Source organism: Bufo gargarizans, chromosome 5, assembly GCF_014858855.1.
Source record: "Bufo gargarizans isolate SCDJY-AF-19 chromosome 5, ASM1485885v1, whole genome shotgun sequence".
Taxonomy (NCBI): domain Eukaryota; kingdom Metazoa; phylum Chordata; class Amphibia; order Anura; family Bufonidae; genus Bufo; species Bufo gargarizans.
In genome coordinates, this window is record NC_058084.1 from 438,595,125 (window position 1) to 438,622,113 (window position 26,989).

The 26,989-nt window shown below is 44.5% G+C and overlaps 1 protein-coding gene across 2 annotated transcripts in view; it reads right to left on the reverse strand.

Annotated features, from left to right (window-relative positions):
• Nucleotides 1-26,989, reverse strand: part of MPP7 (MAGUK p55 scaffold protein 7) — a 339,705-nt gene that overhangs the window by 52,828 nt on the left and 259,888 nt on the right. For both annotated transcript variants that reach the window (XM_044295108.1, XM_044295109.1), the window contains exon 13: nt 8,597-8,767. In XM_044295108.1, coding sequence (XP_044151043.1) covers nt 8,597-8,767 — 171 coding nt within the window. The remainder of the gene's footprint in view (nt 1-8,596; nt 8,768-26,989) is intronic.

The window sequence follows — 26,989 nt, forward strand, 5'->3', positions numbered from 1 at the left end:
GTAGAAAAACATGAAATAACACGTCACCCGGGGCTAAGAACAAGAGGCAGAACAACATTTCCGAAATCCTGAGCGAAGTAATGCCGTGGTAGTTACCATAGCAAACAGCAATATTAACATTAAATTCTGCACGTTTTGGAGTAATATATATATAAAAATAAAAAAATTACCAATTTTTACAAGACAAAGAACAGGGTCCCATAAAATATGAAGTTAAGTATTAATAGGTATGTCTTTCCAGGGCAAAAAAAAACTGGCATGTGGCCCCCCTAGTAACAATAACGTATTGTTACCATGGAAACACTTTACCTTTCTGGACATATTTCTATTATGAAATATTGTTTTAAAAGACCTGAAATGATTACAAATATTAAGCATAAAATGGGAACTCATTACAGCCATAGAAATATATTCATACGGAAACCAAACGCGTATTTCTATTGACATAACTATAATGTTGTATTGAAATTTGTGTAAGGGGTTTCGGAATAGAATGCAAAGCGTTATTTTTTAAAAATATTTTTTTATGATTTCTTAACTTTTATGCTCAAAGTTAAATCTTACCCTCTGGCATTCTGCACTCTAAACACTTTTTATTTACTTCTAAAGTCTACCTCAAATTTTTTGTTTCTTCTTTTTTTGTGGCTGGGGGCAAATATGGTATTTTATGTTCGGGGGGTAAAGTATATTTTTTGTGGCGGGAATGTATTAATGCCTAATTACCTGATGCCCACGCAAACTGCATCTGTGTCATGCAGAAAGTGCAAGGGTACGTTCACACGACGTATCAAAATCAGCGCTGATTTATGAAGCAGGTTTTTTTATATGCGCGTTTGGTGCATTTTTACACACTTTTTTTTGTATACTTCATTCCAAGACTGCTTTTTCCACTCAATTTTTTTTGTTTTGTTTTTAAACGCTTTCCAATAATGTCAATGGGAGATTCAGCGCGGATTAACGGATTTCCATGTGTGTACACGCATTAATAAAATATTAAAGAGTTTTAAATTCATCTACCGGAGCTGGATTTTTCTGTACTCAGGGTAGATTCTGCGCCAAGATAGGTCATGCCGCTTCTTTTTGTGGCGCAGTATGAACTCCGCTGGAAAAAAGCAACTGCTGCTTTCCACTGATATGAATCGGAGGCTGTTCGGAGTTGTTGTTTTTTAAGGTATAGAAAACGAGCCAAAATCAGCGCTCCGTCTGAACAGGCACTAATATTGCCATGTGTGAGTTTTGTGTTGAGGAGGGCTTTTTTTTACTGTTTGTTATTTTCTTTATAGTTTTATATTTAGAAACATTTTACTGTACTTAGTCGAAATTGACAGAAGACAGGGCACCACAAGTAGGCATGGACAACAGAAGTAGGTAGAAGCAAATACCACAGTGTAGCACAAAATACTTCCACATGCGCCACACTATTCAACTGTATCGCTATCCTGAGGACAGAGATACAGTTGAATTCAGGAGGGCACTGGCCAGGTGTATAGGAGAGAATCAGATAGTTAAATACCTGGCGGGCTGTGAGGAGTGTTTGCGCAGCCTCCTTAGGCATCGGCCCACTGGAAAATTTCCATATAGAGTCTATGGCCAGTTCAGCAGTGACAGAGAACTGATAATCTAAATATGACAGCCGGATCCTGCCAATGGCACGATATGCAGGAGCGCAGCGTCATCTAGACGGCAGGTACAATAATGATGTACAATAATGAGCTTCTGAGACAGAGCTATCAGCCCAGTAATGCACATCGGGTAAGTGAAAGGGGTTTGCTGAGATTTTGATACTGATGACCTATGTATACCTCTGTATCTGATCGGTGCGGGTATGATACCGGGGACCACTGCCGATCAGCTCCTGTGAGTGCTATGGCCTTCTCCGTGCTTACCAAGCACAGCGCCGTATATTGAACAGCAACCGTGCTACTGTAGGTATCGCGCTCAGCCCCAAGCACGGCCGCTATACGATGTACGCCGCTGTGCTTGGTGAGCAGTGAGAAGACAGTGGTGCTCACAGGGGTGCCAATGCCTTCTCAAACAGCTGATCGGTGGAGGTCCCGGGTGTCAGACCCCACCGATCAGATAATGATGACCTATCCTGAGGATCGGTTTTCCCAGATTTTGATACTGATGGCCTATACTCTGTATTTGATCGGTGCGGGTATGACGCCGGGGGCCCCCTGCCGATCAGCTGTTTGAGAAGGCACCGATACTCCTGTGAGTGCTGCGGCCTTCTCCCTGCTTACCAAGCACAGCGCCGTATATTGAACAGCGGCTGTGCTAGGTATCGCGCTCAGCCCCAAGCACGGCCGCTATACAATGTACGCCGCTGTGCTTGGTGAGCAGTGAGAAGACAGTGGTGCTCACAGGGGTGCCGATGCCTTCTCAAACAGCTGATTGGCGGGGTCCCGGGTGTCAGAACTTATCGATCAGATAATGATGACCTATCCTGAGGATACGTTTTCTGAGATTTTGATACTGATGACCTATCCTCTGTATCTGATCAGTTGATTGGTGCGGGTATGACACCGGGGACCCCTGCTGATCATCTGTTTGAGAAGGCACTGATACTCCTGTGAGTGCTGCGGCCTTCTCCCTGCTTACCAACAGTGGTCGTGCTAGGTATCGCTCTCAGCCCCAAACAGCCTTCTTAAACAGCTGATCGGCAGGGGTCCCGGGTGTCAGACACCCACCGATCAGTTAATGATGACCTATCTCCGGAGGATAGGTCATTAGTATCAAAACCTTGGAAAATCCCTTTAATAAATGTTACTCTGCTCTATGGGCTGTGTCTGGTACTGCAGTTCCGTTCCATTCTGAAATACCAGATATCACACCATGGACAGGGGCGGCAGTGTAAATGGAAAACAAGCACATGGTTTTCCCTAAACTGAGACCACTGCCAAGGTGATTGGTGAAATCGGGGCTCAGATGCTAGCCTCCAAGGTTTTTGGAGGTCTTCTTTCCACATCATGCAAGACTGTCTGCAAATACCTGCTTTTGCCAGTGGAAGATGCCATTTACTGGTTGGCATGTCTCTTCTCTGGCTTGCAGAAAGGGGTTCCAAGCCAAGGACAGCCCCTGCTAGGATAGGTATACATCCTTGCAAGGCACATAGACAACCTGATAAACCCAAGAAAGCTAAACAATAAAATGCGGTGAATTCTGCTCTATATTTTAGAACAAAATAATTTTTTATTCGAATTTTCAAAGACACACGACACAAAAACTACCATTTCCTTGCATTTGATTAGTAGATATAAAATACTAATTCATGGAAAATTATTCTTGGCCATGGCTTAAGCCTTAATCTATGCAAACAATTCCTCGGTCTTGATCGCACATTGTTACAATTACAAGTAATTTTTTTCTTTCTTTTAAATTAACTAAAACAAAGCGGGAGAAGTACATTGTGGAAACACTATCTTCTGGCAAATGTAATAACATTTTCTATCACCTATTAAAAACCGCCAGTGCGTATGATATCAATTAGGAGCGCTGCTGTTGACGACATGTGACAATGCTTTCCAGGAATTTTAATTCCTTAGGTGACTGCCGATCTAGTCCGGCTGCTTGTAGCGGCGTTGTGTGTCCTATAATAAGAGTGAGGAGTTTACGCACATCCATTGTGGATGAAGAGCTGCTGGCGATAACTGATCCGGATATCAGCTTCACTACACAAGGAGAAGAGGTCTACGTCCATTCTGGTTTAGGACTAGAGTTTCGATGCTGAATAAGAGGTCCATAGGTGGTCTTCTGGGGAAGCGCCTGTGCTAGATACTGAAGGGCACATGTGAGACTTTAGGAGAGGTCAGGGCCCGGCATGATGACGCTTTGATCACTTGGTCCAGTCAATCAAAGTGCAGAGGGCACAGCAGTTGCAGAGAGAGCAGAGCCTCTAGGTGTAATGACAACGCCCCCGTTGCTCCTAGAGGCTCATTTGCATATATAAATCATCATTTGTCTCAGCAATGTGGGCACATTTGAACATGGGGCCAACACAGATGCCTTCAGCTGCCAAGTGCACATGTAACAGGTCAGCCAGCGTCATAGGTACAAATCTGCTGACAGATGCCTTTTACAAAGGACCTGTCCCTTCTCCTGACATATCTGTATTAATACTACTTGTATTCCCCATAATATGACAATTCTGGAGCATCTATTCTTATGACGCTATGGTATGGCACTTCTGTATTATTCCTTCTAAAAGCTTATGGATGACTGCGAAAAGGGTGTTACAGGTTTGGGGTGTGACCCTGCACAGTGTGATACTGGAAGCACCGAATTGATAGTCAGCGTATACAGGAACCCCCCCAAACTGGTAACACCCAATTACCAATTCATTCATAAATGTCTAGTAGGAATTATGGAGGAATAGCATAAGTAGTTTCTAAAACAGACATGTCTTGGGACCATTATAACAGCATATAGTTTAGAAATGTTTGCTTCTTATTAATCTTTTCACTTAAGGGCTATGCACACTATCAGGGGCAATTTTTTTATGACTGTGTTTTACTCATTTTGGGCTAAAAAATTTTTTTTTCAATTGGTCTTTGTGAGGAATATGGATTAATATTTACTGTCAGACATGTCCTCACACCCCCATTTGCTGACAGATAGCGGAGGTAGTGAACTCCACAGGAGGGCCCCAGCCCTGATTGTCATTTGATGCACCTCTTGGCAGGTTCATCAGTATACATGCAAAATAAGTTTCCACTCCCCCAGCCATCTGAGTGTCAGCTGGCAAGGAAGAAAGCCCCTGGGGTCCAGGCTTCAAGGAGGCCTCAGGTGGATAAGGTCACACCTCAGTCAGCCAGTTTGGAGCCAAGCTAAATCCTGCAGCAAAACCCCCAGCAGGAGGTATCAGCCCTTGCCCAGGATCCAGGATACCTCCCAGACATGTTGGCACCTACCTTTCATAAGGAATTATGAATTGCCTGGCCATCGCAGGCGCAAACCGGATACATATTTGTGTCCCGGTGGCCACAATGTACATGCCCATGGACTTTGTTTAATGGGGCGAGGTCAGGGGAGGGAGATATCCATATCTCCCCATAGAAACCACATAACGGTACCAGGGTTGGACTCTACTTATAGCCGGAACCCAGGCAGGTCCGATGGTCCCAGAACCATCTCCCTGTGACCCTCTGGTCTAGACCTATTTGTGGGACATTTGCTGCCAGCCCAGAAGAGGTTAAAAGGCTTGTGCCAGCAAGAGGCCGTGTCTTTCTCTGAAGGGTCACATTGTGTAATGTGTTTAGAGGGACCCAGGAACTAGCCGAGATCACGGCCCTTCATGTGGACTCCAGCAAAGAACATCTCACAACCAAAAGGAACTTTCATCTTACCCGGTAACTGACTTTTACTCTGCTTAACACTGTTGTACCCAAATAATCTGTATCTGTAACCTCAGTAAATCTAGTGTGCCCTTACGGCGATCAAATATATAATTTAATCTTGTGCTATCTTGTATCTCGATCACGAATCCCCATGTAGTTGTTTTGACCTAGTTATAAGCTACCGCGGGTTGGTTTCTCACCCTATATAATCCCTTTAGACCGGGCTTATATTAAAACGAGAAGCTGGTGGCAGATTTCCCGGGCTGAGACAACGCTGTTTTCACTGCGGCAGTGAAAAGGCTCTCTCAGCTTGTTGCCTCTCTGTGCCCGCGTGGACAGGAGATGTGTGTGTAAACTGTACCAAGCTGATCTTACCTGCTCCTCTGGAGGGCGTAACATCACGTTTTTGGTAACCAGGGACAATACCGCGGCTCGTGAGCTCGACGTAGTTGACGTCAAGCGGGCACAAGGTGTGGTATTCGTCACAGTCTTCATTTAAGATGTTCTACAAGGTGACGTTTCAGTCTATCTGCAGAGTATCTTGCTTTCAGCTCACACTGAACCCGTCAGGTTGCTGCTCTAACTAGCGGATGTATTGCCCTGATCTCTGAACCCCTGACAGCTCATAAACAATGAATCCAGTTTATAAGAATTGAGCTGTAACAAGTGTTTATGATCGGTCACAAAATTCAGAGATGAGGGCAATACATTGAGTCATCAGAGCAGACTGAGGGCAAGATAGACTGAAGCTTAACGCTGTGTTCACACCTGAGCGTACGGGATGGAGCGCTCTGTATGCGCGATTGTATGCACGTTTACAATCGCGTCTCCGGAACAAGCGTACGCCCATTGTCGCGCGTTCCCGTCAGTCTATGTACGGGAACACGCGACAAGACGCCCCAAAAAAGCTCCTGTACTTCTTGGGGCGTTAGGCGTTTTACAGCGCGATCGTACGCGCTGTAAAACGCTCAGGTGAGAACCATTCCCATAGGGAATCATTGGTTTTTGCCTGTTGAGCGTTTTACAGCGCGTAGGAACGCACTGTAAAACGCTCAGGTGTGAACCCAGCCTTAAGGAAATTTGTCACCAAAAATGTTATCTGCCAGTTAAAACCTGACAGCAACACATATCCTTTTTTATAATCAGTTTTTATTTTCCGATTTCAGATTTCTTTATCCTGAACATGATTATGGGGGCGGCCATCTAGCCTGAACAACATTTAGAAAGCATTAAGAATATTGATTCACGGCAGCAACATGGGCCATAGACACAATGGTCAGGGGGGGACCTCAGTGACTTCTAGGGGAGAGTTTTCTAGGCTGCTCTGTAAGCTGTGCAGAGGTCATTGTACAAGGAAAGACTAGATAAGCTCTGACAATCACCTATTGTGAATGGAGGATCCTGTCTTGTCTATACACAGAGGTGATATCATTACAGGCAGGATTAGAATAACAGATAAGCAGGTAACTGCAGTAAATTAATCATTTACAGACCAAGAAGTGGTGCCTATTATTAGGCTTAGAGGCCAGTGAGAAAACTGCAGGATTTTGTGTTTTTTTGTTTAAACATAGATAATATGCAAATGAGCTCTAGGCAAGCTCTGCCTCTGATGCCACCAGACTTAGGCTTTGTTCACATCACCGTTCAGCCTTTCTGTTCTCCGGCCCTGTTTAGGGGCAGGAAAACGGAAAGGACGGATTTGGCACATAACTGAGCCGAACGGAGCCCACGGGCCCCATTGACTATAATGGGGTCCGTTAGGTTTCTGCTCAGAAGATGATTTTGGAGCGGAGACAAAAGTTGTGTATGCAGGACTCGGCTCAGTTAGGCTGAACGGTGATGTGAACGAAGCCTAAGGCAGCTATCCTATTAGTCAATGTTTGACCTTTTAAATAGGCCTTGAGACATGATTGCCCCTCATCCGGGCAGAGCAGAGAGTATTGGCTTAATTGGTCGTGAGGCCTAGGTCAGGATTCACAGTATACTGTATCTCCTTATGGAGAGCGCCTTAATTGGCGTGAAGGGTCTTATAGGCCATACATGCTCCTCTGGAATTCTGGGAAGAAAGGGATGCAAATGAGCTCTGTGCAAGCTCCGCCTCTGATACCACCAAATGTAATGATTAAGGCGTTCTCCATAAGGAGATATAGCACCCCCCAAAAATATAGATATGGACATGGGAAATTAAAAATAACCCAAAAATTCCTTAATAATATGTTAAACATAAAAACGTGATTTAAACAATAGGCGATTCGATGTTGACACATTTGCTTTAACCCAGTAGAACAAAAACGTTGCAAATTTTTTACATTAAAGACTAAGTGAAAAAATAAATACTTGAACGCAATCATAAAAATGCCCCTAGAGGTGTTCATTGTCTTTAATATACATTCTCAATCAGTCTTATTATAGTCAATGAGCATAAAACAACATGGACGACATACAAACAAACAGCAGAAACACATACAACTATTCATTCTGTGAAGCTACAGATACCATAGGGACACCGCAGCTTTCCCCAAAAAACCCTGTTCCTAATTGATGAGGATTACAATATAATTACAGCACTGGAAAAACTGAACATGTGTCCTTGCCTAATGGATAAGAAGAAACATGTAAGGTTTGGCTACGGCCATGGTTGAGTCATCACCAAGTTTTATCACAAATATTAAAACAGATCATTTTTATCGTTTCCCTCCCGCCTTTCCCTCGTGTATTTTTCATTGATGAGCAAAGAGACTGTTTTTTTTTTTCTTTAACGATTATTTCCGACCCCATCTGAATGTCATTGAGGAGATTTACTGTAGCCGAAGCCTGCTAGGAAAACCCTCTCTATCCAGCTTTTAGACTTGGACAACATCTCGCTAGAGATAACCAGGTCTGTGGCAAAGTGCTCCGACTTCTTCTATTACAAGATTCGATTTCAACACCTAATCATATTTTAAGCCGAAAAAACAGGGCCCATATAGTGTTACCGCTTATCAGCTTGACTTTTTGTTATTTGTGGTCAACGCAATACTTTCCAAGTTACAATGTGACATTCAGTTGGCTGTAGAAACACCCATAGACTCCAGTGCTCCAAGTCCTACATCCTGAACTTAAGAAATTGGAAAACACTGGAAAATTATTAGCAGATACAGCAACTGAATTTTTGACATCATAGCAAAAACTCGGAGCGACTGACTTTAGGGAAAAAAAAGGAAAAAAAAAACGTTTTCGACTTCGAACAAAGCATGTCTTATACGGAGAGCCGTACTCACCAACCAGGATGATCAACCTGTATTTTTCATTCTGCTGCCGCTGATACTGCGCCACCTCTTCAAAGGTCGGAACATCTGCTGTATCGTACTGGTCGCTCTTTTTACATTCGTACATTAATTTATTCGTTTTTCTATCCTTCCTGCTGAGACGAAAACTTCTTCTAAACCCGGCTGAAACAAAAAACACATTTTTCAGATCAGAGCTGGACGTCTGCGGCCCGCGCCATTGCCTAGGTATAATATTCAGAAATATTTTAACAGCAGAGAAATCATTACAAGCTAAACCTCCCCAAAAAAATACAGCCGAGGCTGCTTTTACTAAGGTAACGTTTAAATGGCGCCTGCTGAGCGATTACTTGATCACGTGCGGATCGCTGAAAAGCCGTCTATAAATCCCAGACAGCAAAAGAAAAACAGGACTTGTGTGCTGTGGCGAGGCAGACGGCAGAACAGCGCCGAATCTGTGCTCAGGTTTTACAGTAGGAACATAAAACAAATATTGGTTTCTTTAAAATACTGGATCCATAGTCTGAAAATCCACTTATGGCGATAATAAGAACATGTGAAATTGTTACACTTTATTAGAAATATTACAGTTTTTACAGTTCAACGATGATTCTGTTACACAGCGAGGACATGAAGACATTCTCTATGCAGGAGACAACACGCTGTGAAGACGTAGAAGACTCCAAGACACTGCAGTGGACTTCAATAACAAATGTAACATAGATTGTAAGGCTGAAAAAAAGACATCTGTCCATCCAGTTCAGCCTGTTATCCTGCAAGCTGATCCAGAGGAAGGCAACCCTACCCTCATTTTAGGGGGGGAAAAAAATCCTTCCCGACTCCAATCAGGTAATCAGAATAACTCCCTGGATCAACGACCCCTCTCTAGTAGCTATAGCCTGTAATATTATTACGCTCCAGAAATACATCCAGGCCCCTCTTGAATTCCTTTATTGTACTCACCATCACCACCTCCTCAGGCAGAGAGCTCCATAGTCTCACTGCTCTTACCGTAAAGAATCCTCTTCTGTGTTTGTGTACAAACCTTCTTTATTCTAGATGTAGAGGATGTCCTCTCATCATAGCCACAGTCCTGAGTATAAATAGATGATGAGAGTGATCTATGTACTCTAGGTAGATGGATTCCAGCTCACCCGCCTTTTCTCGCAAGGTGCACGGATATAAAGGATGAAGCCTTGTTATAATAGGTTGGAAGGAAGGAAGGAAATCCGGCACTCAAAATTGATGAAGTCGTAGGTTCCTTTATATGGTCATGTGATATATCAGGTACAGAATGATTTATAACCAGTGATGCCCTTGTCAGTCTACGCGTTGCAAATGACAATGTTCTTATTCATGACTGAATACTTAGTTACTTAGTCATCTCACTGTAAGACTGAAACCATCTGTCCCCTGATAGACCTTGTGTATTACAAGGGGAAACACGTCGAATACACGCTGTATATTCTATCAGATAAGGGGCTGTGTATGTTGTATCAGATAAGTGATAGGGCTGCATATGGACAGGCTAGCCGAGGCACGTGGACAGAGTGCTCCTACCATCAGGGTGTATCTCTGGGCTGAGCAGATCTCTCTAGGGTAGGCATAGGGACAGACATTGTTTTTTTTTTTTTTACGTGTTGTTCCATCTGCGCTACCAGTCTTCTCTAGTTGCCAATCGTCCTTATGTCACGGCTTTCTGATTTATTGGCTGTACTACAGCTTTATTGGCCTTCAGTGATATTTCTGTTGTTACAGCAACGGTCTGTGAGATATTATCTATGTACTGCCCCTGATATAGTTATACTTTAGTTGCCCTCCTCTGGACCCTCTCCAGCTCTGCTATGTCTGCCTTGTTCACAGGAGCCCAGAACTGTACACAGTCCTCCATGTGTGGTCTGACTAGTGACTTGTAAAGTGGCAGGACTATGTTCTCATCACATGTGCGTGTTGGACTGATTATGTATATTATACTAATGTATAAAACGGATTTGCCATTATTAGTTCTAGATACTATATATACTGTATATACAGACGCATCTATATCTATACATACATATATTGTATATATCATCTTGATCTATCTCCTCCTGACCTCAGATGCGCCATAATCATTAGGAATCACACGCCTCTTAATAAATGTGGTGCATCTGTGCAGGTCCGTGCACCAACAGGTCATAGATTATAGAAATGTGCAGAGCTGGGTATAGCCTCCCCTTTTCCACTCACTTTTTGAAAAAGTGTCAAAAATCTATTTATTTTCAAAAGCAGAAGGGTAAAGTGGGCAGCCCACTTAAATTAAACATTTTACTTAGTTTCTCTGGTTTAGTTGAACATGCTTCACATATCTCAATATCCCAACAACAAATGTTGTTAAAGGGACATTGCCGGATTTTGTTATTGGTGGCCTATCAGTATCTGATCGGTGGGGGTATGACACACCGCACCCCAGATGATCAGCTCTTCAGTAGCAGCTCGAGCTCCAGAAGTCAGCACTAGAAATACACAGTGCGGTCACTGTAGTGGGTGGATGTGGTTACTGCGGTGCTACAGAAAGGAGAGGTGTAGTTCCTGAGCTGACATTACACAATCAGCTATTCGGAGGGGATGGTGGGTTTCAGACTACTGTCGATCAGATAGTGATGCTCTATTCTCCTGAGGATAGGTCATCAATAACAAAATCCTGAAATACTCCTTTAAGTGAACATACTAGGGTAGATTTCAGGAAGTTGAGAAACTGAAATACCACAAAGAAATACAAATATAAAAAGGCAAACAAAAATGAAAAACTCATTGCAACTGCAGCTACCGCAAAGTCAAACACAATGCGACAGCACTCTGCAAACATCAAATATACGGAGTATCGCTTGGCATCACAAACTTGCCCCTTTCCTGGATCACCTCTATTATCTGATTTACGCAAATTTAGGCAGAATTAGGCAGCAGATTTTGTCGCAAAGTCACTTTGTGACAAAATCTGTGACTTTACCCTGCTCTCTCCACTTTTGCAAAGTGGCAGAAAACGGGGGGCATGGCATAGCAGGATGGATGGTCTCATTCATCATTTTCCACGGCAGTTTATGGCGTGGAAAATGGCCTTAAATGATTCCAGCAAGGGAGCTGGCGTAGTTTAAAGCATGTCGCTCGGCCGGCGGCAGCAAGAGCCAAAGTTATGTAGAGGCCTTATAAGGGGGCTTATAATTTGCTGGTTTTAATAAATGTCCCCCTTAGCGTCTCCCTCTCGCACAATACCTCCTCATCTCGTTGCCTTACTGTTGGAGTTCCTCAAGGCTCTGTTCTAGGCCTCCTGCTCTTCTCAATCTACACCTTTGGCCTTGGACAGGTCATAGAGCTTTCAGTATCACTTCAATGCTGAACACACGCAAATGTACCTCTCTGGTCCAGATGTCACCTTCTTACTATCCAGAATCCCATATACTCCTCCTTCTCCTCTCGCTTTCGAAAACTTAACAGGGAGAATTTTTTTTTTTTATTATCTTTCCCCTATTTCTATCAGCCCCCCAACAGAAGTCAATGGCTGCACACTCTTCCTGGTTAACCAAATCAGCTGCCTTGGAGTAACCTTTGATTCTGCTCTGTCCTTCAAACCTCACATTCAAGCCCTTGGCACCTCCTGCCGAATACAAACTCAAAAATATCTCTGGGATTCGCAACTTCCTCGACCATGAGTCTTCAATAATGCTTGTACATGTCCTCATCTTCTCCCACCTAAACTACTGTAACATTCTCCTCTGTGGCCTCCCATCTAGCACTCTCACACCCCTCCAATCTATTCTCAACTCTGCTGCCCGACTAATCCACCTCTCCCCCATTACTTCTCGCTCTTAACTCTGCCAATCCCTTCAATGGCTCCCTACTGCCCAGAAAATCCAGTACAAATCACTGAATGTGACATACAAGGCCGTCCACAACCTGTCCCCTGCATACTTCTGTGACCTGATCTCTGATCCTCACAAGACCTCCTTCTCTACTTTCATATCTGCTCTTCCCACATGACCTCCAGGATTTCTCCTGTGCATCCGCTATGCTCCGGAACTCTCTACCCCAACATCTCAGACTCTCACCTACCATGGAAACCTTCAAAAGAAACCTGAAAACTCACCTCTTCAGACAAGCCTACAAACTACAGTCACCTTGCTGCCGCTATACCGCCATATGACCAGCTTTACCCTCACCCATCCCTTGTACATTGTAAGCACTCACGGGCAGCTGTACCAGTTTGTAACTAGTCTTGTTCATGCGTATTGTACTTGGTTTGTAATATGTATGCGCACCACTTATGATATGTACAGTGCCATGGAATAATAAATACTTAGGAATTTTACTAATCCTATACTCATTACATAAATGGATATCAGGTACTTCGCAAATACGGTAGGTTTTTCACAAGTTTTTGTGCCCTTCCACTACTGCAAGGTCTCATAGATGGGAACCTACTCTACTGTGAATGACCAACTTCTACTATACACATAGGTTTTAAATGAATTCAGCATCCAGGGTTATAGGCACTAATTAAAAACAGCCTTGGAAAGATGGGTGGCTAGGGTCCAAGACCAAAAAGGAGGCAGTGACACCTGATGTAAAGGTGCCGGAAGGGCCACTGTGTCCATATAGGGACAATACTGATGTTTCACCACACCTCTGTCAATTCCACTTGACACATCGTCAATCTGAGGAGGTCAAGGGTACCAGTTCACCCACCCTCCCGTAATACCTGGATTGTCCTGCCTCACCAGTCCTCCCCGGTCATACATTGCCTGGATTAATATTCGGGTTATAACGCCGCCTGGGAGACTTTCTTTTTTCTCACTCTAACAAACAATGGAAAATATAACTTTTACCAGTCAGTAACTGGAGGAGATTATTACTGAAGACAAACGATCGTCTTAAGATCACAAAGAGTTCCTTAAGTAATAAATGTCCTGGGAAGGTTAATCTACTTGACGATGACAAATGAATCACATGACCGCATTCTCCCCCCTTGTTAACTGTGCTGATAAAGAATAATGAGGAACTCCGCTCGGAAAATCCTCTGCTTTGAATGCGTTACTGGCTGGAAACTATAACTTCAAACCGAAGAGGCCCTGTCCGCCCTCCTGACTTGTCTGTTTTAGTAAATACTTGTCTTTCCCAGTAAACAATTCTGAAGGACCTTTTCTTAAAGCTATGCAGTTCTGATGTTATTCCTCCTGGAAAGGAACAGACTGGCGGCTACTCCCCCCCCCTTGTCAACAAGGTGTGTTACTACTGTCAGAACTGAACAGCAGAACAGGAACACCAAGTTGTGAATTTATCAAATGTATCAACACTAAATTCTGGAAAGTGAATCATTTACACCTGATAGGGATATGTCTGTCAACTAGAAGAAACCAGTAGAATCACGAATGCAGCTCCGGCCTATAATTCTGGCTGAAACGAAGGTCCAATCAATACATGATTAAATGCATTCCTAAGGAAAGTCAAATTGGACTTGTCATCAGAAGAAGCTATTTTTTTTTTTTTTTTCCCATGTCATTGTCTATATAGGTACTTTCACACTAGCGTTTTTGTTTTCCGGCATTGAGTTCAGTCACAGGAGATCAATACCGGAAAAAAACTGATCAGTTTTATCCTAATGCATTCCGTTCAGGATGCATCAGTTCAGTCCCTCTTACGTTTTTTGGCCGGAGAAAATACCGCAGCATGCTGCAGTTTCTCTCTGGCCAAAAATCCTGAACACTTGCTGGAATGCCGGATCCGGCATTAATTTACATTGAAATGCATTAATGCCGGATACGTCCCCAAGTGTTCCGGCAAAACGGATCTGTTCTTTCCGTCCGCGCATGTGCAGACCATTAAATCTGTGAGAAAAAAAAATACCGGATCCATTTTTACGGATGACAACCGGAAATACTTCAATTACTCTTACCGGTAATATGTTTTCCATGAGCCCATGACAGCACCTGTGAGAGAGATCCTCCTCCCTCCGGACAGGAAACAGGAACTTCCCAGATCTTTAAATTGGTCCCGTGCCTTCTACCTTCAGTATTTGACAAGATTCCTGGGACCAGCAACGCACCTATATATAGTGAGAACTAACAACATAGGCGAGAAAACATAATAGACAAAAACTCTGCGCCAAATATATGCCAGGCATATCTCTTCTTTGGCACCATACTAAAGAGTAGACTTCTCTTTTTTCCATTATTCTTTATATATAAATAAAAAATATATATATATATTTTTTTTATTTTTTTTTTTATTAATTAAGGGAGGGAATTATGTAGGTGCTGTCATGGGCTCATGGAAAACATATTACCGGTAAGAGTAATTGAAGTATTTCCATTACGCCCCATGACAGCACCTGTGAGAGACTAGACTAGATAACTATTAGGGAGGGACTGCAGCCTGCAGCACCTTTCTCCCAAAGGCCATATCCTGCACAGATGAAAGGTCCAACCTGTAGTGTTTGTAAAACGTAGAGGGGGAACTCCACGTTGCAGCCCTACAGATCTGTTCTATGGTAGCGCACCCTTTTTCTGCCCAGGAAGAGGCTACTGCCCTGGTGGAATGGGCTGAAAAATCTGAAGGGACCTGACAATCTGATAGTGAATATGCCAAACCTATCGCTCTCTTGATCCATCTGGCTAAGGTACGGCTTGTAACCTTGGAGCCCCTGTTCTGACCCTGAAATTGAACAAAGAGTTGCGGGGTCTTTCTAAAGTCCTTCGTAGATTCTAAATACTCACAGACACACCTTCTAACATCTAAAGTATGAAAGGATTTCTCTCCTTCATTCTTTGGGTCCTGACAAAAGGAAGGGAGAACTATCTCCTGAGACCTATGAAACACCGACACTACTTTGGGCAGGAACGCAGGGTCTGGTCTGAAAACAATCCTATCCTCCAGAATCTGGGTATATGGAGGGGAAGAGGACAAAGAGGACAGCTCTCCAACACGTCTGGCAGATGTAATGGCCACTAAAAATACAGTCTTATAGGACAGCATCTTTAAGGGGATGTCCCCCAGAGGCTCGAACGGAGCCTTGGTTAGAGCAGAAAGAACCAGGTTAAGGTCCCATGGGGCTGACTTAGATCTAACTATAGGACAAAGTCTAGAGGACCCCCTAATGAACCTTTTGACCCAAGGATGAGTAGCCAAACGAAAGTCAAACAGGACACTCAGTGCCGAGACCTGCACCTTGAGAGTGCTGGGTTTAAGCTTTTTGTTCAGGCCTTCCTGCAAAAAGTTCAAAATTAACGGGATGTTGGGCGAGTTCAAGTCTAAGCCTGGACCTGCAAACCGAAGGAAGGCTTTCCATACCCTCAGATAGATATCGGAGGTGACTTTTTTCCTACTAGCTAGGAGAGTCCCGATGACCTGTTCTGATAGGCCCCTAGACCTGAAGAAAGACCTCTCAAAATCCAAGCTGTCAGGTGGAGATTCTTGACTTCCGGATGATGTAGAGGGCCCTGGGATGTTGGAATCAGGGATGATTTGTCCCAATTTATTAGCCAGCCCAGGCTCGTCAGGATCCCCAGGACCTTCTGTATGTGAGATTTCAACTGCTCTGGGGACTGCCCTACCAAGAGAAGGTCGTCCAGGTATGAGACTATAATGATGTCCGACCTCCTTACTTCTGCCATTACCTCCGCCATCAGCTTTGTGAAGAGCCTCGGCGCCTGTGATACCCCAAAAGGAAGAGCTCTGAACTGTAAATGAACAATTGATTCCCCCATCTTCACTGCCACCCTCAGGTATCTTTGGGACAAGGGATGGATGGGCACGTGGTAGTAGGCATCTTTTATGTCTATTGAGGCCATCACACAGTTGGGGAACAGATGGAGGACCGTGGAGGAGATGGACTCCATCCTGAATTTCTGATAGGACAGATACTGGTTGAGACCCTTCAAATTTATAATCAGTCTGAACGTACCGTTGGGCTTGGGGACCAGAAATAGGGTTGAATAAAATCCCTCTCCTTGTTAGTCCTTTGGGACTGGAACAAGGACTGCCTTTTCCAGGAGGCTGTTTATTTCCTCCGAAAGTGCCACCTGTTTTGGAGAATTTTGGTTTAATGAAGTAACTTTGAAAGTCCTGGGCGGTAGTCTCTTGAAGTCTAGGCGATAGCCTTCCTTTATAACATCCTTTACCCAAGCGCTTGCGGTAATATTTCGCCAGGCTGGAAAATGATAAAGAAAGACGACCGCCCACTTGGGGTCTGGCGTCATTGTTGAGTGGAACTTGATGTTTGAGGTCTGGATTTAAACAGCACACTTTTTGAATTATCAGATCTCCACTCCCTCCTTTTCTTTTGATCCCCAAAAGCCTTCCTTTCATTACTCCGAAATGGCTTCCCCTGTTTAGGAAAGGACGGTGCTGGAAAACCTTTTTTCTTATCGGATGCCTTATCTAAAATGTCATCTAAGGCTGATCCAAATAGAAAGCCCCCTTGGCAAGGTAAGGCACAAAGCTTAGATTTTGAAGCTACATCGCCCTTCCACCCTTTCAACCATAACGACCTTCTGGCTGAATTGGAGAGTGCAGCCGCCCTAGCGGAAAGCCTCAATGCGTCAGCGGAGGCATCAGAGATAAAGTCCACTGCACTGGACATAGTTGGTATCGCCTCCAGCAGCTGATCCCTAGGAGTCTTATTCTCTATATGAGACTCTAATTCCTCCAACCAGAGCTTTAATGACCTAGCCACCGAGGTAGTTGCTATATTTGGCTTAAAGGCAGAAGTGGAAGCTTCCCAATTCTTCCTTAAGTATGCATCAGCCCTTTTGTCCATGGGATCTTTAAGGGACCCTAGATCCTCAAATGGGAGAGCTGACTTCTTATTTATCTTGGCTACGGGAGCGTCTACCCTCGGTACCTCCTGCCAAGCTGACACTTCCTGATCATCAAAGGGGTACTTTCTCTTGACCGCTCTAGGGATAAAGAATTTTTTATCAGGCTTCTCCCATTCACGTTTAATCAGATCCTTGATACAGTCCTGAATGGGGAAAACCCTAGACTTTTTAGGCTTTAGGCTCTCAAACATTAGCTCTGGTCTAGACCTGGACTCCTTTTCCTCCTCAAGCTCCATCGTGGATCTAACCGCCTTCAATAACAGGTCCGTATCTTCTGCTCTAAACAACGGCTTCCCTGTCAAATCCTCAGAAGAGGAATCCGAGTCTGCAATAGCGCCTTCCTCAGACCCAGAGTCCATAGCATCCTCCGCTACCGCCTGGGGCCTCTTATGTCTGGATGAGCTAGGCAGGGATTTTTTAAGCTCCTCTACTGACGAACGGACTTCATTTTTTACTAAATTCTGGATACTCTGTAATAAAGATGGCGACTCCTCGGCCACTAACTTATCCAGACATGGTTGACAACATGTCTTGGAGTAAGATGGATCCAGCTTCCTCTTGCAAATTCCACACTCCTTAGCTCTTTTGTGGGAAGCTTTCTTTGGGTGCTCTTTAGCCTGCATTTAATAAAACAACCCATCAGCTTAACCTGACCATAAAAACAAACAACTCCCCAAAGGGAGATGGTGGGGGTTAACCCCTCTTACCCCCAGGAGTACCATGCTTGGTTCCAAAAGCTGCTCCTGTCCGTCGGTGCGCTGTTGTACATCCCCTACTTCTTGCATCATAATGCTGCGTAAAGGGGGGCCAATTGAGGGCTGTAGATGCCGCTTGTGTCCCGACCGATCTCCTGCTACTACTCACCACCACGCTGGCTGGCCGGCGTTCCCTTTTTCAAATGGGCCGCGCAGCGCCCCCATGTTAAGCTCCTCCCCTTCCGGCCGATGGAACGCACGCGTCACTTCCGGTGCGACGCGCACGTCCAGCACAGCCAGCCTCAATGAGAGGGGAAGACGCACCTCCCCCCTCATGCCGCGACTTCGCCGGCAGGCAGGGACACGAGGCAGCCCAGGCATCCCCCCATGGTTCCGAAGAAGGGAATAAAATGCAGACGCCGGGCTTCTCAGCGGCTCCTAGTGGAGACTTACGCCGACAGGTACCTCCACTAGGTTTCGCTTTTAACCCTAGAGGTCCTGCAGCCAAGAAAAATAGACCTGGAAAGAAATCCTCCTGTCCCTGGACAGGAAACAGGAAAGAACTGAAGGTAGAAGGCACGGGACCAATTTAAAGATCTGGGAAGTTCCTGTTTCCTGTCCGGAGGGAGGAGGATCTCTCTCACAGGTGCTGTCATGGGGCGTAATGGAAAGACGGATCCGGTATTGCAATGTATTTGTGAGACAGATCCGCATCCGGATCCATCTCACAATTGCATCCGTGTGCGTCTAGACTGCCGGATCCGGCAGGCAGTTCCGGTGATGGAACTGCGTGCCGGAATCCTCTGCCGCAAGTGTGAAAGTACCCTTAAAAAATGTTGCCTTTTCAGCAGCTTAATAATAAGTTGACATTTCCTGTTTTGTAAAAATCAGTTTTCAACGGCCATCTCATTCTCAGGATTACAATGAAAGGCAACACCTAAATATAGACAACATAGTATCCACAATAAGTGATGGTCAATGCTTATCTACTCCCCATCCCTGCACGATGACCTCCGCGCAGGTCACAGAGCATGTCTACAAAACTCTCCCAGAAAAGTCATTGAGTCACTTTCTCTTCTCTAACAATGCTAGAACCAGCCCGTATCTCCAATGGATCCAGAGATCTCCCCATCCATTGCTCTGCCATTTTTATCCTTTCGGATGCAGCCATCTCCCTATCACAGATCAGGGTGCGTGTCCTTTCTGCTGCAGCCCTCTCCCTATCACAGCTCAGGGTGCGTGTCCTTTCTGCTTCAGCCCTCTCCTTGCAACTGACACAGCTTCTAACAGTAGATATGGCTGGTGGCTGTTGAAGGATGGAAATGAGCATGTGTGTCCACCTCAGTAGGTGGACGTGCACATTAATAAACATCAGGGGAGTGGCATTATAACAAAGCAAAAAAAAATCTCACAATTGCAACAAAGTAAACTATAAAAAAAGTAAGCAGATTTTCATGATTAACATTTAATGACGGCACATAATGATATACAGAAAATAAAAAAGGACAATCACATTAAAAACATTAGAAAAATTGAATATATTTGACTTCCTGTAGTAGCAAAAATGATAGATGATAGACTCTCTTTAAAATATAATTAAAATCTAGTAATATGTAAAAAAAAAAATCAATCAAATTTTTTTTGTTGCATTGTACGTTTACATACACGACCTGCCTAATGTTCTACTGCAGGTTGCTCTAAGGGTGGGTTCACGTCATGTTTTTCCCACCCTTTTAAGGCCTCTTCCACATGACCGTATGCCTTATGAGACATACGGTCCGTGAGCGGGCCCATATGTCCCGGAGCGGCATTGATCGTGCGCAGGGGAATACAGGGCATCATAGATTACAATGATGCTGTGCATGTCCGGCTGCCCCTGGGTGCTATTGTCCCACACCCATAAGATTATCTAGTCCCGCGGGCGGCCCGACGTGCACAGCATCATTGTAATCTATGATGCTGTGTACTCCCCTGCGCTTGATCAATGCCGCTCTAGGACATATGCACGTATGTCTTGGAGGGCATACGGTTGTGTGCAAGAGGCCTAATGCATACGAAAAATGTACCGGTATACGTTAAACAGATAACTCAGACTAATGCCACAGAGAGGCATCCGCTCACCATAGACTTCCATTGTAAAAAATAAAAAATTTAAAAACTAAAATAAAGCGTATACTTTTTTTTTTTTAACGGACTCTGCAGGATACAAGAACATGGTGCGCTGCGTTTATGTACATTGTTTTGCAACATATACAGTACGTGAAACCTAGGCAAAAAATGTGATGTGAGCCCACCCTAACACAACTACACCCGTGACTACACGTATAAGCGGAATCGATTAGGTAATGATACATTACCTGCTGCTAAAAACTTAAAAGTGACCTGATGATAAACGGTGGTGGAGAGTCACTACATTTTTTATATTTTTTTGGAAGGTTACACAATCAGACAGACGCTGGCGTTATCACAAGGATATGTAAGTACTATCAAGACTTCTGGAAAAGTCATCTGGCATAATTACTTTCACTGAAGACGTGGCACGCTTCATGGCAGTAATAACCTGGAGAAATATAAGGCCGTCTTCACACAGGGGTAGGCAGAATCGGGAAGAATTTTTCGCTCAGAGTATAGTACCCATAAATCTACGACCTCCTCTGATGCATGTTGTGCTCCGTGGCCCTCACAATCAAATACTTTTATGGAGCTCCCGTCTTTGGTTTTCGACTCTAGCCCAGTCCCTCTGCACAGACAAGAAGCTGGAGGAGGATGAATGCTAATGTGGTCATCCAAATCCAGTTAATAAAACTGCACAAAGATTTACCACTTCCTTCAAAAATGACCCGGGTCAGTGGTCGTGTAAAACTCGCCTTTTGTCAGGTGTGACTTTACTTGAATCCCTTTCTCCCGAAATATACTAATCTGTCCTGACCTTTCACCTACGTGTTAAAATCTAACTATTAAACAGCTCCCCTCGGAGCAGCTCCTAGAAAGCGGAGAAACCTTTACGAGCTTAGGATATGCAAAACAAATGTTTCCTCCTGTGGGAATGAGAAAGGATGTAAAGATGTCACCCACGGCAGGGACCAGTGTAGTCCGAGCTAGCAAGTGAATTATGAGGACAATGTGAGCACTTAGGTGACACGTTCACCCTCATAGTACCTCGCAATGCCGATTGCCAACTTTTTTCAACTTTCTTAAAAGGGTTTTCCAAGACTTTACTAATGATGACCTAGCCTCTGGATGGGTCATCAGTTTCTGATCAGTCGGGGTCCAATGGGGACCCCTGCAATCAGCTGTTTGAAAAGGCACCATCGCTCGCAGTAGCGCGGCAGCCTTCCCCAGCTTTTCCTAGGCCATGTGACGTTATGTTCATTGGTCACGTGGCCTAGGTGCAGCTCAGTCCCTTTGAAGTGAATGGGGCTGAGAGCGATACCAAGCACAACCGCTATTAAATGGACGGCGCTGTGCTTAGTGAGCAGAGAGAAGGCTGCGGCGCTACTGTGAGCATTGGTGCCTTCTCAAAAAGCTGATCGGCGGGCGTCCCGGGTGTCGGACCTCTACTGATCGCATACTGACGACCTATCTAGAGGATAAGTCATCAGTAGCACAGCAGCGCCCCGCATGCGCATAAAGCAGACGCGCGATGCGATCCCGGCCAGTGAGGGTGCCGGGCGCATGCGCTGAAGATGGCCGGGGACACTAGTACAGCGCTTTAGAGTAGCCGCCCAGCTCAGTGAATATTGATGAGCTGGGCGGCGCTTCAAACGGCAGTTGTGGCGAGGCTGGCTGGGCGCAAGTTGATATGAAGCACCGCCCCTTGGGCAGATTGAACACCAGGAAAGCAGGTTATAAAACTTCATATTTCGGTATTTATAAGGTGGACAGGGGGGATACTTAGATGATTCTAATACCCTTTATAAGACCTATACTGTCATATATACCCCTAAATATGCTTTTTGGGCCTGCCAGTGTCCCTTTAAGCCCTGCCTGCTGTACCTAAAAATTACATACTCACCTGCTTCCCGACACTCCTGGCTCCCTTCACTGGTCTGGATGGGTGGAACACATGCTCCGCTGCAACCAATGACTGGCCTTGGTGGTGATGTAATGTGGGCTTGGGGACATGCCAATGCTAAGGCCAGCGGCGCATGTGACCACGTGAATCGGCACGTTTACAGATGGGACCAGTAAAGGGAGCCAAAATGGAACAGCAGGGAGCAATTGAGTATGTTGGTTTTTTTTTCCCACAGGCACAGCAGGCTGGGGTTGAAATAAAAAAAATTAATAAAATAAAGACAACCCCTTTAAATGACTAATTTCTCAAAGCCAGGACTTGGGCTCCTGTACCCTGCTCCTCCATTTGCTGCACACTGGCATGAATAAAGGGGGAAATTTTGTGTTTAACCCTGATCCTCAGACGTCCATCATAAGTGTCCTCTATTAGTCATGGCTTGAAAGACCATGTAAATACGGCACTGATTGCTCTCAGGATATTTAAGATACCCTGCAACAGAAATCTGCAACTAAACCTTGCGTTTCTGCCATGGATTGGACAAGGGATCGGCACACGGTTTAGCCCGATTATATATTAGATGGGGCTAACTTAGTGGGTTTATAATATGGAATTTGTGGCAATACTGGACACGCAGTGTGTTATAAAAGGATATAGCCTCCATCTTGTTACGCTATGGACCGCAAGGTTAGTTCACATTGGCACCCATGGGTGCTTTAAACCATCCAATAGCAAACAAAAAGGGTTATATGGGTAAAACACCATGGCAATAAGTTATTTCTACTAATGTTGCCTCCGTCAATGTGAGAATTGTAGTTCTCATGTCCTCTCTGTACTCATAAGTGGTCATGGTCAAGAGTCCTTAAAGGGGTTATCCCATGAATAATGTAAAAAATGAATCAATCGATTTCTAACAAAGCTAGAACCAGCCCTGTACCTCACATGGATCCAAAGATCTCCCCATTCATTGCTCTGCTAGATTTATATCAAGCTGACGGCTCAAGAGGAGTGTCTTTTCTGCTGCAGCTCAGGGGGCGTGTCCATGCTCTCCCCATCACAGCTCAGGGGGCGTGTCCAGGCTCTCCCTATCACAGCTCAGGAGTCAGTTGAAGAATGAAACTGAGCATGTGCGGCCATCTCCGTGAGCAGGACAAAGAAATAAGGAAAAGAACAAAGAGCAGATGGCGCTATACAGATACATGTTATTGAATAACTCAGTGGCTATGCTATATTTTTAATAACATGTAATTACAAAATTATTCAGATCCAGGTGCTGGTTTGAAAACTGTACAATATTTTTCATGGGACAACACCTTTATTGACCAAAACCCCAGCTTATTGCGTAAATACTGTGGAGCAGGGGGCAGACTGGAAGCTAAAAAAGGCACAGGAATCCTAAAAGTGGCCCTATGTTGTAGGCGGGTAAAAACTGAGAGAAGGCAGGGACAACACAAGTAGGTATAGCCCACAATACTGTAGTGCAGAACAAAGTACTGCCCCTGCAGAACCAAATATGACAGTGCAGCACAAAATACCACCAACCTTGTTGCAGTATTCAAGTCCTGAGGACGGTTATGCAGTTCAATTCAGGGGGGACCTGCAGCCGCTGGAAAGGTTCATAAAACCTGATGCTTCTACATTAATTATTGTTGAGAGCATCAGATTATTATGTACCTAGCCACCACACCCTTATCCACCCCTCCCAGCGCATCGGCCCACCAGGAAATATCCCTGTATGGTCTAAGGCCAGTCCGCCCCTGCTGTAGAGTACGAGTATGGTGAAAAAGCAAAAATAAAACAATTTTATTTTTATTTTTTAACTTAACCAATCCACCAGCTATGAACGCTCCTCTACTTTCCTTTACATAGAAACATAGAATGTGTCGGCAGATAAGAACCATTTGGCCCATCTAGTCTGCCCAATATACTAAATACAGTATATGCTTTAAGCTGTATATGCTCCATATTTGTGACTACTATTTCCAATGAGAGGAACCTGAAGACCAAACCAGTAATGGTACAGAACAGAACCATCCCATGGTAGAGGTTACTGGTTGTGGTACGTCCACATATGCAAGGCACCAACAAGCACAAACAACACCAAGTTTATCATCTGGATGAAGTCACCGACATCTGGACGGTGGAGGAAATGGTTAGGATTTTCTACTTGACTGACAACTCCAATATTAGAGACAGCTGCACTGCCAACCAGAACATGTTCCGTCTGTGGTTTGTCAACAGCGAATGCCACAAGCCGGGATTTAACGTTACCGATCTGACTTTCATGTTGTCATGACAGAAACATACGAAGCATCTTGGATCTTACAATGCGTCCGTGAGGTTATATGAAGTGTTTTGACTGCTTGAGATTGCTTCCAATGAGCAGTATTTGATGGTCTACCCAAAGCGTATCCTATTACTGAAAAACACTGGAGAAGCCATAAAAAGCACAATGCATAACAGCCACTTCTGAGCAGCCACGAGGAAATCAATGCAGACAGATCATTTACTTTCATACACACAGCTGCCGAAAGAATGTGATGTACATTGCAGAAATGTCCACATCATCCTCCGCAGTAAACTTCAAGAGCTATCGGACTCCTTGAAAGGGGGAGGACGAGACACTCTAATATAAACTGGAACATACTCTTTTAATATCACGATAAAGTGCAATACCAGGGGGGTGCAGTACCACAATCCCTACTGTGGGTGGCACAAGTGCCTTTGCTCCCGGCATGGGGCCTTCAGACTAAACCTCTTCGATAGAGAAGAGCGATATTATTTTACTCACTGTATAATGAATACAAATGACTGGAGTCTCCATTTCAAGCCGAATGAAAGTGGAACACGCATGGAAATGTTGGCATGTACAAGCCGGTGTAATTTAGAAGAAGTGATCTTATCTGATTCTCCTGACATTCCTCCACAAGCACTTTGCTTTGCTGACAAAATATGTGCAAACCTAATTACTCATTTATGAAGTCAACATGGCACTTCTGCTGCAGCGGAGAACAACCGGGCTGTATACTCCTACTGCCAAGCTCTTAGAGGGAACAATTTATGTGCCACCGAGGGAAATAGACCTGTCCGGTCAATGCCAGAACGCCATTCATTAGGACGTTTATGATGGTGGGGGGAAGCTCCGGATAACCTTCTGTATGAAATAACATACGACATGGTGACAGCAATGATGCCTGGTAGCATCGGGGCCCCAGGTTTGAGTTCCAACAACATCTGAATAGGCTTTGTGTGAACTTCCAAAAACTGCAGAAAAAAAAGGGACATGGGGTGTATACCTTGTTCTCCTGATGCTAAGCAACATTTATGAAGAAGAGGTTCCTAATATATGTTTTGATTAAAATACATATATGCCCACTTGCCAAGTTTTAAGTGGGTCCCTAGGCTAATTTGGCACAACACAGCAGTCCACCAGCTCAACAGCACCCTTGATGCTAGGCTAAGCCCCCTTGGTTCTGGGCCACACAGCCCCAGCAACAACAGCTGGTGTGTAGAAACACAAGGTGTGAATAGATCCCAAAGGCTCGCCATTCTGTCAGGTCCCAAAGTAGGTATTAACCCTTATGCAGGCTCCGATCTGGGTGATTTTAATGAGCAGGAGACTACACAAGGGTTAATACCTACCGTACTCAGTCGGTTGTCTGAGACCACACAGAAAGGTGAACTTTTGTGATCTGTCCAGACGTTGCGATGCTGCATGGCGGCCGTTGCTGCTGTGCCTGTGGGGTGACCCAGTGCCAGAGAGGCTTAGGCTGGCAGCAGGGGGTGCTGTTAGGCTGCCAGGTCCCCCTCCCCGGCTGTACAAATCGGTCAGGCAACATGAAGATCAATTGTCACACTGCTCCTTATGATTGTCAATGTGGTTTCATTGTGGCACTTGATATGACCTGAGACACGACTGTCATCACCAGGGCTGTGGAGTCGGAGTCGGAGTCGAGGAGTCGGAGTCAATTTTGGGTACCTGGAGTCGGAGTCGGAAAAAAATGAACCGACTCCGACTCCGACTAAATTTAAATTGGAATAAAAAAATTAAAAAAGCAAGTTTAAATGTCCGAATTCATAAACAGTTATAATTAATGACTTCTCTACTGTAAGAATAAAGGCCAATGCATGCAGTGCCTCACGTAACCGCAAAACAAACGCGTTCAGTGATGTGAAGAAGCATGCTTTTCATATGCTTCACTATATGGCACGCAAGGCACAATTAGGAGTGGCAATACATATACTTTCCATTGTGTTGTGTTCTGATGTTACAGGGAACACAATGCCCATGGTTTACCTAGCCTCTCACTGATAAGGGATTAAGTAAATATGTGTTTTGCAGGACTAGAGACACTTGTATAAGTGAAGGGAATGGATAGTCAATAGTTCAAGACTGAAGCTGTAAACCATGGATGTCAAACTCATGGCCCTCCAGATGTTGCAAAACTACAACTTCCATCATTCCCTGATTGCTGTAGTATGCCCAGGCATGATGGGAGTTGTAGTTTTGCAACAGCTGGAGGGCCACGAGTTTGACATCCCTGTAAACCATTGGAAAAACTGCTGTCATTCAGCTAAGGCTATAAAACGTGTAAACTCAGAATGTTATCTTAAACTTTAAACATGACTATGGGATTCTTCTAGGGAAATCATGTTTTAAAATAAATGTCCCTTCTTGGATCCTCCCACTGCCCTGTCTTCAGCAGAAGATCAGCACACAAAGGAGAAGGCAGCAGCTTCTGCCCAACTACCTCTCTGTGCTAGAAGAGCTTAGAAGAACTTCTTTCTTTCCTTCAAGGAATGTATAAAATACATTCGCATATTAAAT